General features: G+C 40.0%; 2 protein-coding genes across 2 annotated transcripts in view; one reads left to right on the plus strand and one right to left on the minus strand.

The window, feature by feature from the left end:
• Positions 1-12,473, plus strand: part of LOC101586177 (ATP synthase subunit f, mitochondrial-like) — a 290,636-nt gene that overhangs the window by 186,331 nt on the left and 91,832 nt on the right. The window lies entirely within an intron of this gene.
• Positions 9,574-11,219, minus strand: LOC101583441 (mortality factor 4-like protein 1). The gene has a single exon (XM_004625379.3). It carries the CDS (start codon positions 11,172-11,174, stop codon positions 10,203-10,205), a length of 972 nt encoding a protein of 323 aa, XP_004625436.1. The 5' UTR covers positions 11,175-11,219; the 3' UTR covers positions 9,574-10,202.

The raw sequence follows: 12,473 nt of genomic DNA on the forward strand, positions 1-12,473 counted from the left end.
ACTTAAGGAATTGTATCCTAGACTTTAGTTCTGCCTGGGAATCAAAAGCTGGGAAAACCGTAGGCGGAGCAGCGGGAAAAGGTGGGGGACAATCTGGAATGTGATACTGAGCGGCTTGTTGCGCTAGATCATCCCAGTCAATGTTATTAGAACGCGCTATAAGCTCTGGGGGCTTTGGCAAATCAGGGTAAATTTTGCTATATGGTTTAGTAGCCACGGTGTCAGCGGGGGTAACTGTATTCAAAATGGCCGAAGAAGCTCCACCCCCTAGAGGCTTCTTCACCAACTGGGAAGAAGTTCTTTGTTCTCCGCCATCTTTGTCCGCAAGCTCTGCGCCATCTTGAGCTGGCGCCTGAGTCATCTCCCCATCACTGTCACTATCGAAGGACATGAGGTCCTCTTGTTGTTTGGGGGTATCTGAACTAGTTTGAGTGGATGGTTTATCGGCTGAAGCGGAGACTGAGGGATTAGAGTCCACTCGGAGGATCTTTTCACCCTTCTGAATCATAGAAGCAACCTGGGGATCTCGAGACTTTTGGGATAAGAGTTCATCTATCAGATTCCAGTAAGCAAAAGCAGTCACAGGGACCATTTTGGGCCCATAAACATCATAATAGTCTTTTAAAGCATCGCCCACCCATTTCCAGCGCTTGGAGTCAATAGTACCTTCCAAGGGAAACCAGGGACAGACCTACTTTATATATGCAAAATACTTAGACAAATCTTTACCTTTAACCTTTACTCCTCATGCCCCGAGAGCTTTTTCTAAGCCTTGAAGAAACACTTCATGTTCACTAATTGCCTGTCCCATAATGAATCGCCGGTCACTTACCAAGGGGACGTGAAGCGGCAGGCTCCCGCGACGAGTCAACCTCCTGAGGAGAGGGTGCTGGCCAGGTTGACGACCGGTGTCCCTCACTGGATCCCCCGTGCCAGAGCCCCGCGTTGGGCGCCACTTGACCCGACCCACAGGTTAGTCAACGAGGACCCTGGAAGGGGAGTGGGGATGAAATAGGGACAGGAGACACAAGAAATGGAGGCAAGACAAAGGTTCTGATCAAGCCTCTCTGTTGCTTTTTTTTAAAAAAATAATTTTATTGAGAAAGTAGTAGCAATGAGACAGTTTCAAAACAGGTTAGTGGGACAGTTACCATAATTAATACATTACATATTGTTGTCTTTGTAGTAGTTATTCATAGTACAAGATGTAGACACGATATCTTGTCTAAATCTGTTGCTTTTTCAAACTTTTACTTGGCTCATGTATTTCCTAAATGTAATTTGATTTTGTATCTGTATGTTTTTATGTAGTTCTCTGAACTTTAAGAAAATTATTCTGGGGCTGGTGAGATGGCTTAGTGGTCTAAAGCACCTACTTAGAACAAGCTAAGCTAAGCTAAGCAAAGCCCTGGGACTACAGTTCAATCCCCAGCACCACATGCCAGCCAGCCCCACCCCCTGGTGGGCTGAGCTGGCCAAACACACACTAAATAAGTAAATAAATAAATAAAATTAAAAAAAAAAAAAAGAAAATTATTCTGGATTTTCTGTCAATCACTTCATGGATCTTTATTTCTGTAGGACATATTGTTAGAGCTTTTTTCCTTTTGTGGGTATCAGTGTCATGATCCCCCACCACTACCTTTTGGTAATTTTTTGTCCTTATATTATTTGTGGGTCAGAGTTATAGCTCAGTGACACAGTACTTGTCTGGCAAGTGCAAGGTCCTGAGTTCAATCCCAGTATCAAGAAAAACATTGTACTGTTGCTTGTACATTGGAGAAAGTAGCCCTCCCTCTTTTGGCAGGGATCGATTTACTATTTAACCTGTAGATTCTTTGGCTAGTCTGCTGCCATTTTGCTGATGTTAGGTAGAGCTGTTCTTTGAGCTGCAACTCTCCTTTGCAACCACTGGCTGGGCTGTTTTATCAGGCACAGCTCTTGGCTAGGTACTATAATGACTTCAGTTAGGCTGATCACAGAATGTATTCCCTGCCTGGACAGTTCTGGTATGTGGGATCTGCAGTTGGACAAGTCTGTTCGGGGTGGTGGATCCAGATGCTCTTCTTAAAAATGCACCATTTGAGAATTCTTTCTCTCAGGGTGGTGCTTTGGGGGTAGTATTTTGGCAGAGGTGAATGAGTCTATCACATGTGCTTCTCCAAAATGTGCAAAGATAAGAATCTCTCCAACCCTCATGGGTGTGGATTTTGATTGGGCTTTTGGGCTGAGGGGAACTACTGCTTGTCTTCCTGGGGTGAAACAGGTCCAGCCTTGAATCTAGGCAACTAGAGTTCTGCGATATTGGCGAAATTGAACATCTCACTATGCTGAAGGCAACCAGTTCAGCTTTGCAGAAAGAGCCATGAAATTGACTGATACCTCTGAGGGGGCAACACAGCTGCCAGAAATACAAAGGTACTACCAAGATCTGTGTTCTGGTCAGTACAACAGATTTTTTCTACCTGATCCAAGACAGTCTAGCTGTGCTGTTATCTCAGTGTTTCCCATGAGGTGAGGCTGGAATTGCCTTCCTAGGAAGCATCTTGGAATGCTAGGGGTGCTGTATGATCATTACAAGTTTTTTCCTGTAAAAACCAGAGGCCTAGGGAAATCCTCTCCATCTGGTGTTGCTTATATGTGGGGACAGGAGATAGGTAGGAGTGGTGTGGTTGAAATGAGATCATTCTTACACTTTTGATTGAATTTTCTTTCAGTTTTGCAGATTACATAGGTGTCCTCATTTGTAATAAGGTTTTCAAAAAGATGCTTTAATTTGTAGATACTGGCTAATTGAACTTTTGCATGGGGGTAGAGGGTTAAGAACCTGAGACTTCTATTCAGCCATCTTGCTGCCATCACTCCCCCCTTCCTCCTTTTACTCCTGTATGTACACATACTCTGTAGTTTACATTAAACCAATAAAACTTGGACACATTTCCATGTAAAATATCTGTGCTATACTCTATTGTATGGGCTTTCAATTTAAGTAATCGTTCCTTTATTGGTGAGAGTTCTGGAATTTTTTAAAATACCAATTTAGGCTGGCCTTGAACTCACTATATAGCCCAGATTGGCCTCAAACTTAGTGGTGACCCTATTGCCTTAGCCTTCCAAATGCTAGTATTATAGGTATGTGTCACCACACTCAGCTCTTTTAAATTTTTAAATTTTTTTTTGTTTTGTTTTAAAGTTTTTTCAGTTTGTCACGGTTAACAGTTTTGTAGGTGGCATAGCGTAGTCCTAATTACCCAGGAGGCTAAGGCAGGAAGATTCCTTGAGCCCCAGAGTTTAAGGCCTGTGGGGCAACGTAGCAAAACCCATCATTAAAAGGTGGGGCATATAAGGAGTGGTTCAATGGCAAGAAAAACCCTGAGTTTGATCCCCTGATTCACATTTTTGTACTTGTTTCTGTTTTGTCTTACCCCTTTTAAATTTTGGGGGGCCTTTGTTTTGTTTACTCACCTTTTTGTGAGATGAAGTCTTGGAAGTAAAATTGCTAGGGCTGGGGAGCTCGCTCAGCAGACTATAGTACCTGCAAGCACAGGGACCATGGTTTGATCCTGGCATGACATGCCTTGCCAACCCTGCCCCTAGGGCAGGCTGAGCTGGCCAGTATCTGGGTATGGTGGCACACTCCTGTAGTCCCAGCACTGGAGAGGCTGAAAGCAGGAGGATCACCAAGAGCCCCAGTTGCATAGGGAGATCCTGCAACAACCAAACACATTAAAAAAAGAGAGAGAAGTAAAATTGCTAGATCAAATGTCTGACATCCAGAATTGGAAAATGGAAAACACCTGTTCTTTAATGACTTTGTTGAGCCACTGAATTGACTTTGCCCAACAAACAAATTTATTAGGTGAAGGAATACGTTTGTATTTCTTGGGCCATTTTTTGGTTGCATTTTTTAGCTTTTAATTTTTTTTTTTTTTTTTTTTTGAGTCAGGGCCTTGCTCTGTAGTTCAGGCTGGCCTTAAACTCATGGCAGTCCTCTTGCCTTGGCCCCTGGAGTGCTGGGATTATGAGCATGTGTCACCATGCCTGGATTTGTTGCTTACTAAAGCATTATTACTGATAGTGTCAGCACTTATCTTCAGTACCTCTTAAATTCTAGAAGAGGAGAGATGTTCAATTAGGAATTACTAAATATTAGATAAGGGTAACAATTGAAGTGATAATCTTGGGTTATATAGTGATTATGAATGAAAAGGAGATGTATCATTTATATTATTCTCCTAGTTAGAGGGGAATAATTCCTGAGGGGGGTAAAAATAGTTCCTGGAAAAGATAATTGTGAGTCTCCATTGCATATGTAGAAACTGCTGTCTCTGGGGTATGAAATATATCCCTGAGGCCACCCTTTGGGTCAGTTGTTTTGTATACAGGGAAAATTATAGATGGGAACTGAGGAAAATAAAATAACCCTTTCTATGAGCTAAACTATGGATAGTGTGGAAAATGAGTGGGAATGGGGAAGGTGTTTTCTCCATCAAAGCAGCTTTCTTTAAATCTTGTTTTTCTTTTTTTCTTTTTTTTTTCTTTAATCTTGTGATTGATAAAGAACTCAGTGTGGGAGAGTATTAGTTTTCACCTCTGTTGGTTCACTAGCTCATGTCTCTGTATCTGTGTCTGTCTGTCTCTGTCTGTCTGTCTGTCTCTCTCTCTGTCTCTCTTTGGCACGTGCATGATCTCACTATATAGTCTAGGCCGACTTTGAACTCACTGTGTAGCCCACAGCAAAGAATGTAAAATTTTAGTCTCTGTCTTTGGAGATTGGGGATACAGTACAGAGAAAAGGGAAAGATGACAGGAGTGTAGTATACCTTACTATATTTATCACTTCCTAAGTGCTTCTTCTCTTTCTCCTTTAATTTTACTCTTTAGTTCTTAATAAGGTAAATGTTCTGGTTTAGATCTGAAATGTCCTGGGCTCTTTTTTTTTTAATTTTTTTATTTTTTATTTATGTGTGTGTGTGTGTGTGTGTGTCCAGCTCAGCCCACCTGGGGGCGGACCTGCTGGCATGTGGTGCTGGGGGATTGAACCGCGGTCCCTGTGCTTTACTAAGCTTGTTCTAAGTAGGTGCTTTAGACCACTGAGCCATCTCACCAGCCCCTGTCCTGGGCTCTTGTGTGTGGAAGGTGGTTGGACTATAGAGGTTGTGTACTCATCCACTGATGAGTGCAGTCCCTGAGTGTGTTACTAGGCGGCAGGCCTGGTTGGAGTCCTCTACAGGGTGTGGCCTGGAAGGCTGTGTTGTTTCCCCATGTTCTTTCTCTTTTTTCCTGCTTGCATGGATTAAACAGCTTTCCTTTACAACGTCCCCTTGCCATGCCATTTCCTCCCTGGAGCCTGCTGGCCATGAACTGAATCCTCTGAAACTGAGCCGAAATGAGCCTCTCCTCCTTTAAGTTGTATCAGATGCTGTGTGTCAGACGTAGGAAAGAAACTGCAGCAAATTACATTAACTGATTTTCCACTGTGGCATGTCGTCTGTTAATTGCTAAGTTCATTTTGCTTGTTAGAGGACTTTTATGTAATTTTTCTTTACTATTTTGTTTGCAGTTTCACCTATTTTTCTTTATTATTTCCTTCTACTTATTTTGTTTAATTTGATCTTTTGCTAGTTTTTTTTGTGTCTATCCCCCCAACCCTTCACCTTACCCTGCAGTACTGAGTACAGTACTGAATCCAGGGCATTCATCCCAAGTGAGAACTCAAGCCTCTCCCCACCTTTTTTTTTTTTTTAAGGTAGGGGCTTGCTAAATTGCAGAATTAGCCATGCTAGCCTTGTTTTGTTGTGTTTTGAGACAAGCTCTTGCTTTGTAGTTCAGGCTGGCTTTGAACTCATGGCAGTCCTCCTGCTTCAGCCTCCCGAGTGCTGGGATTATGGGTACTCCCAGCTCTAATGTTGTTTTATAGTTCTTTGTACTGAAGGGGTTATTCAGAAATGTGTTGTTTAACTTTCAGATGTTTGGAAATTGTTTAGCTTCTTTTTTTCTGTTGCCGATTGCTATTTTAAATCAGATGTGGTAATATACTTTGTATGGTTTTAATTACTTTAAATTTTCTAAGTTTGTTTTGTACCCTATAATCTATTTTGCTGACAATTCTATATGAGCTTGATGATGCTCTGCTGTTATTGGGTTATAGTCCTATAAATCTCAGTAGGTCACATGGATTAATAGCATAGTTCAGCTCCCCCATATCTTAACTAATTTTTCCATTCATTCTTTCTCTCTCACTGAAAAAAGTGGACTTAGTATAGATATATAGTTTGTGTCCAGTCTAACAATCTCTGCCTTTTAATTGGGGGTGTTTATTTACCACTATTTTAACTATTGATGTTTGTTTTAAATTACCATCTAGTTGATGCAGTTTTTTATGAGTGTCTTGCATTTCTGTATAATTTATAAGCAATGCACTGACTTGTTTTGTTTCAGACTGTCTTTTCCAGATTATTTGGCATATAGCCTTGGGAGGAAAGAGTTAGTATATCCCTCCGGAAAAGTGGACAGCATGTGTACTGCCCCAGCTTGATTTCTCCTGTGTCACAACCACTGTGTCAGTATCTTGCAGCCTTCTGTGCCTCATGTGGGAACTGGGATTTGAGGAACTGGCATAGAATTGCTGATGCTCCAGATCAGTGGTGGCAAGCATAGGCATGTGTGCCACAGTGGGCATGTGGAGCCCTCAGCGGGCATTCAAGCCAAGTTGCTCCAGCATTGCCATGCACACTGGGGGCCATACACATGCCCAGAAAGGAGCAAGTAGAACCAGGCGGCTACTTCAGCCAGTCAGTTTTGACCTTCAGTTTCTAAAAGATTGACCAACACTGCTCTAGATACTGCTCACAGTGCCAGTACTAAACTGCCTCCTCCAATGCAAAGGTCCTGTTTCCACTGGTATTCATGAAACTGTGTTGGCCAGTTGTTAGCTTGCAAACAGGGAAAAGTTCAGAAATTTCCCTGTTGTTTTTCTTCCCCTTTTTTCTTTTTTTAACTTCACAGTTCTTTTTCTTTTTCTTTTGTATTTTTTAGTAAGGATCTACAGAGCTTACAGGGTCTCACTATATAGATTGGACTCAGTGATCCTCCTGTTGTTTAGTCTCCCAAAGAGTTGGGATTACAGGTGTGTACCACCATGCCCAGGCTCAATCGCTGTCTCAGCGCACAGGGCCAGCATGGCAGGCTAGGGATCGAACCCCAGCCACTGCTTAACTTCATTCTTCTTGAGTCCATCATATTTGTCTTTTAGTTTGTTTCATGTTTTCCTGATGCTTTTGCCTTCAGTTGGATTTTGATTATTCCATTTTGTTGCAATTAATTGGGTTAGTCACATTTCATTTTTTAAAAATACTTACATATTTTTTTATTTTATTAATTTTATTGAGAAATAGCAATGAGACAGTTTCAAAACCGATTAATAGGACAGTTTTAATAATTAATACATTGCATATTTTAGTCTTCCTAGTGATTATTCATAGTATAAGAGGCAGACATGATATCCTGTCCACACACTATGAGTACAAATCTTTCTTCTCATTGAATTAAGAGAGGGGGCCTGGCCGTAGCTAAGTCTTTAAGTGGCTGCTTCCACAAAGCTGTCAGCCTCAGGTTGCTGGAGTTCGAACCTCACAACTCTCCCGCTGGCCAAAAGTGCCCTGAAGGCATTCGAGGAAGAAAAAAAAAAAAACAAAAAACAAAAAAAACCCTCATTGAATTAAGAGAAAGTAGCTATATATCCGGTCTATTTTGTATATACAGATACAAAATGGTCCTTCATTTGTTTCCCCTTCTTTCGTTTAGTTTTGTCAGAGATGGGTATTCCATTGCCATTTAAATATTGTAATATTTAAATGATGGAACTTAACCAAAAAAAGGGGATACAGATGAATGTCCATTTTGTATCTGTGTATTCAAAGTGATTAAGATAGATATATAGTTACATTCTCTTAATGAGTAGAGGGATTTGTTCTAATGGTGTTTGTAAATAGGATATCAAGTCTGCATCTTGTACAGCAATTAACCACTAGGAAGAATGTATGCAGTATGTTAATTATTGAATCTGTCCTACCAATTTGGTTTGAAACTGTCTCGTTGCTATTTGTTTCTCAATAAAATTATGGAAAAAAATAAAATAAAATAAAAATAAATATTGTAGGTGTGTGAATTGAGCAAAATAATCCAATATAGACCAGTAGTCCATAATAGTAGTGGGTTATCTGTAGCTTTACTTTTTTTTTAAGTCTCTTTTTAATTTGATGGATTTGTAATCAAGGGTTCAGTGATAAACTTGTTCCTTTAAAGAGTTGGCCTTTTTTTTTTTTTTTTTTTCAGAACCGAGGATTGAACTCAGATCCTTGCACTTGCCAGGGAAGCACTTATTCTACTGAGCCATCTCCCCAGCCCCGGCTTTACTTTTTATACTTTGCTTTTATACTTTTATGCTGGATGGTTAAGACCAAGATAAAGCAAGACCTATATAACAAAAAATATAACTTTTGTATCTGCCAGGGTCAGTCAAATCCCCTCAGGATTTACCCTGAAACTCTGTACCGCACTTGGTAGATCCTTTGTCAGTGTCAACCATGTGGATGAGTCATGAACATTGCTCGGACAATTTGCACTCTGTGAAAGCCTAAAAGAATGTTTTCTTTCCATGACTCTCCTTAGGCACACTCTACATCATCGACCACTTTCCTCTGTGGCCCCATAATCTTGTTGATCAGAAAATTTGGGACACCACTGAGTTACAGGATGTTATAGTACAGGTTCTCCTATGTCCTCAGTCCTCACTGACCTTGAAAAGCTAGGGCCAAAATGTTGGCTGTCCTTGCAGCCCTTCTTTTTCTCTACATAATTCCTTATGGGCATATGAATGTTTAATTACAGTTTACCTTCAATAGTACTTTATCATTTCATTTATAGTGTAGGAGCTTTATGCCTGTAATTACTCCTTTGCATCCTTTCTGCTCTTTTTTATTATATTCCTAGATATACGTCCCACAGTACAATTACTGCCTTTGCTTTAAACAGTTACTATGATTCATATTGTGTATCTGCATATGGAGTTGGAAAGTGTCTCATCATTTTTGCCTTAGGAGTATTTTTAAATCTTTACATGAACTTTTTGTGTTGGAAATAATTTTTATGTTATTGTTTTTTGAAGAGGCATAAGGTTATTTTTGCCAAATGGATTGTTTCTTGGCTTCTAGTTGAGACCTTTCTATACACAGCCTTCCCACCCCTTCTTAAAGGAAACCTGAGGGCTGATTCCATTTATGTATAGGCTGCTTCTAAAGTCTTGGCTAGAAATCAGTATCAGGGAACTAACATCAGGAAAGGCTGGAGGGAAGGTCGGTGAGGGCATTTCCTTTCCTCCTCTTATTATTTATTTCCTCCAGACAGCAGAAGAAAAGAAAAGTACTTTCAGCTCCAGTCTTTAGGCCCTATTTCAACTCTAGGGTGTTTCTTTTTTCCAGATTCCATTGTTGAAACAGTTTATTATGGCATTCAAGGATTTTTATTTTTTATTTTATTTATTTATTTTTTTTTTTTTGAAATTTAAAGAAAAAATTTATTGGAGATCTGAAAAACAATTCCTAAAAGATTGACTTTTCCAGAAAACTGTAGCTACACAATGCATTGCGTCTATCATGTTAAAACGTGCATTAGACACAAATACAAAAACCATGAAACAATTCACCATCCTTCAACAACTTGAGCAAAGGTAAATGCCTAAGGAACAACATGGATGACTTGCAAAGGAAGGGCTCTTTAAGCACCATTAAAAAAAAAAAAAAAAAAAGCACAAATGGATGTGTGTGTTCAGTTATATACACTGAATTGGACCTTTGGCACTAGGAATCAGAGCATTTTGTCATATAGCATTAACACGTATTATAAAAGTGCGTAGTGTCAAAGGAATAGAACCACCAGCATTCAAAAGCAGCTTTGTCAACTAGGCAATAAAACACTCCACCATGTCTCTCTGTTGTCCATCACTGAATACACTGGTAGCAACTTTGAAATGAAAAAAAAGAAAGAAAAAAGGAGCTGTAACCCCTTTTATTTTCTGTTTAAAATCAAACAAAACAAACAACTCTGTTATACACTAACATCTTCAAAGTACATCATTTGTACAAGAGAAAGACTAGGAACAAAAACATGTCGACAGAGATCCAAACACCGGTGAGTGCGCCTCACACTGCTTTCCGATGGTACTCAGGAGGGGCCACTTCATAATCACTGGCACTAAACAAAGTTGCCGAATTCTTTGCCAGATACTTGAGGAAATCATGAAGATAATTCAGTAATAAAGCAAGGCTCTTCTCATCCAGAGGTGTATAGGCCAACATTGCTCCAATTCGGACAAATAATCTCAGTAGATGTGGTGCTCCATACACGTGGGACATGGGTGCATCAGGGTGATCAGCAAGGATCTCAGCATACTGTGGTCTCTCAAATTTGTAGAGGAGCTGAGTGCCCAGCATCACATTGAAGTATTCTTTTATCCCTGCTACCACCTCATTAACAGCATACTCCTTATTATCTGTGTTTCCTCGGGATTTCTTATAATTTGCATAGTCCTCTAGAATGGAGTCCACATTCTTCTTAGCAGGAAGATAGAACAGCTGTTTCTGTCTGGTGATCAGATCCCAGTCATCAACAAGCCACGGCTTTAGCTCTTCAGGGATCTTTACTTTAACTTCAACTCTGTTCATAAATGTTTCTTCATTTTCAACAGTAGGATCAACCCGGGCCCTCTTCTTCCGAGGAGGCTGAGGTGTTTCACTGGTACTGCCACCATCTCCATTACCAGGGGTTTTTTGCTTGTTCTTTTTAGTTTTCACTTCAACATTTTTCTGTTGCAGACCGGATGTCTTCTTTCCTGGAGCAGCCCCTCTCATCTTTCCCTCTGCATACTGCTCCTGATTGGCCTTTTGAAGTTCACGCTGTTTCTGCAGATTCGTATCCACATACTTGAGCACTCTGCTTTCTGGAACCCACTCATCCCAATTTTTATTCCAACCACTGTAGTGTATAAAGTATTTTACTTGTTTGTCCTTTATGGCAACCTTTACACACTTTGCTTCATAAAGAAGAGGGCCATGAAAGCACAGTACTCGTTCGCCCTCCTGGAACTTGGGCTTCGGGTCCTGCTTGGGCGCCATTTATAAGTGATTCGCCGCCTCCTTCTCCCACCACCCCCAACTACCGCCCCCTACTCTCTACCCCACCCGAGCTCGTGTCAGACGCGTCGTCAGGCACAGCCGCTCTACATCCTGGGCCCGATTTGCCAGCGCCCGCAGATCTCACCTTTCAAGGATTTTTAAAATATCACAAATAACCATGCTTCCTATAATAACCACTTCCTGCTGTCCTCCAGGCTTTGTGCATAATATTCCACTGAGTTGACAGATGATAATTAATGAAACATCAGGTAGTTTCAGTTTTTTACTATAATAAATTATGCCACAGTGAACATCTTTCTTGCATCTCTTTTGTACCTCATGAAGTATACTTCTCTTAGAGAGTTTCTGTATTTTAAAACTATCAACATTTTGTAGTTACTATATATTACAAAAGGTAAGTTAGAGAAGGAATTTTGGAACATGCATGCCCTGAGAGAACAACTTTGTTTAGAAAAAAGAAGGTGCATCACATTGATTATAGAGTTGTTAGAGAAAAGGAATTATGAATAGAATTTCCAAAGTTCTTTTATGAATCTCAGTGCATTTTCCAGAAATCGCAATTTTAGGGTTTTTTGGAGACAGGATCTTGCTATGTTGTTGCTATGCTGACTTTAAACTCACTGTGTAGTCCAGGTTGGCCTCAAACTTGCAAGGAGTCTCTTGCCTCAACCTCCTAAGGATGGGATTACAGATGTTCACCATCATGCCCTGCCCAGAAATTAGGATTTTAGTTTTTTTTTAAATTAATTTTATTGAGAAAGAAATAGCAATGAGACAGTTTCAAAACACTTTAGTGGGACAGTTACAATAATTAATACATTGCATATTGTTGTCTTCATAGTAGTTATTCATAGCACAAGATGCAGACATGATATCTTGTCTAAACACTATTAGTACAAATCTTTGTTCTCAATGAACTAAGAGAAAGTAACTATATATCCCAACTATTCTGTATATACATATATATTTTTTTTCACTCAAAATGGTCCTTCTTTTATATCCCCCTTTTTTGTTCAGTTTTGTCAGACATGAGATTTCTTTGCCATTCAAATATTGTAGGTGTGTGAATTCATAAAAATAATCCAATATAATCCAGTAGTCTATAACAGTAGTGGGTTATCTGCAGAACTAGCAATGTCAGAAGTTGTTGACTTGAGCCTTTTACAGCTCAACATATTAATATGGCTTTACTCTTTATGCCTCGAGTTTATACTTTTCTGCTGGATGGTTAAGACTAAAAGAAAGCAAGACCTATATAACAAAAAATGTAACTTTTGT

The sequence above is a fragment of the Octodon degus genome, unplaced genomic scaffold (assembly GCF_000260255.1).
Source record: "Octodon degus isolate 3935 unplaced genomic scaffold, OctDeg1.0 scaffold00009, whole genome shotgun sequence".
NCBI lineage: Eukaryota > Metazoa > Chordata > Mammalia > Rodentia > Octodontidae > Octodon > Octodon degus.

Excerpts from the sequence above, each read along its gene's own strand:
- LOC101583441 (XM_004625379.3), bottom strand. The coding sequence starts at position 11,174 with ATGGCGCCCAAGCAGGACCCGAAGCCCAAGTTCCAGGAGGGCGAACGA.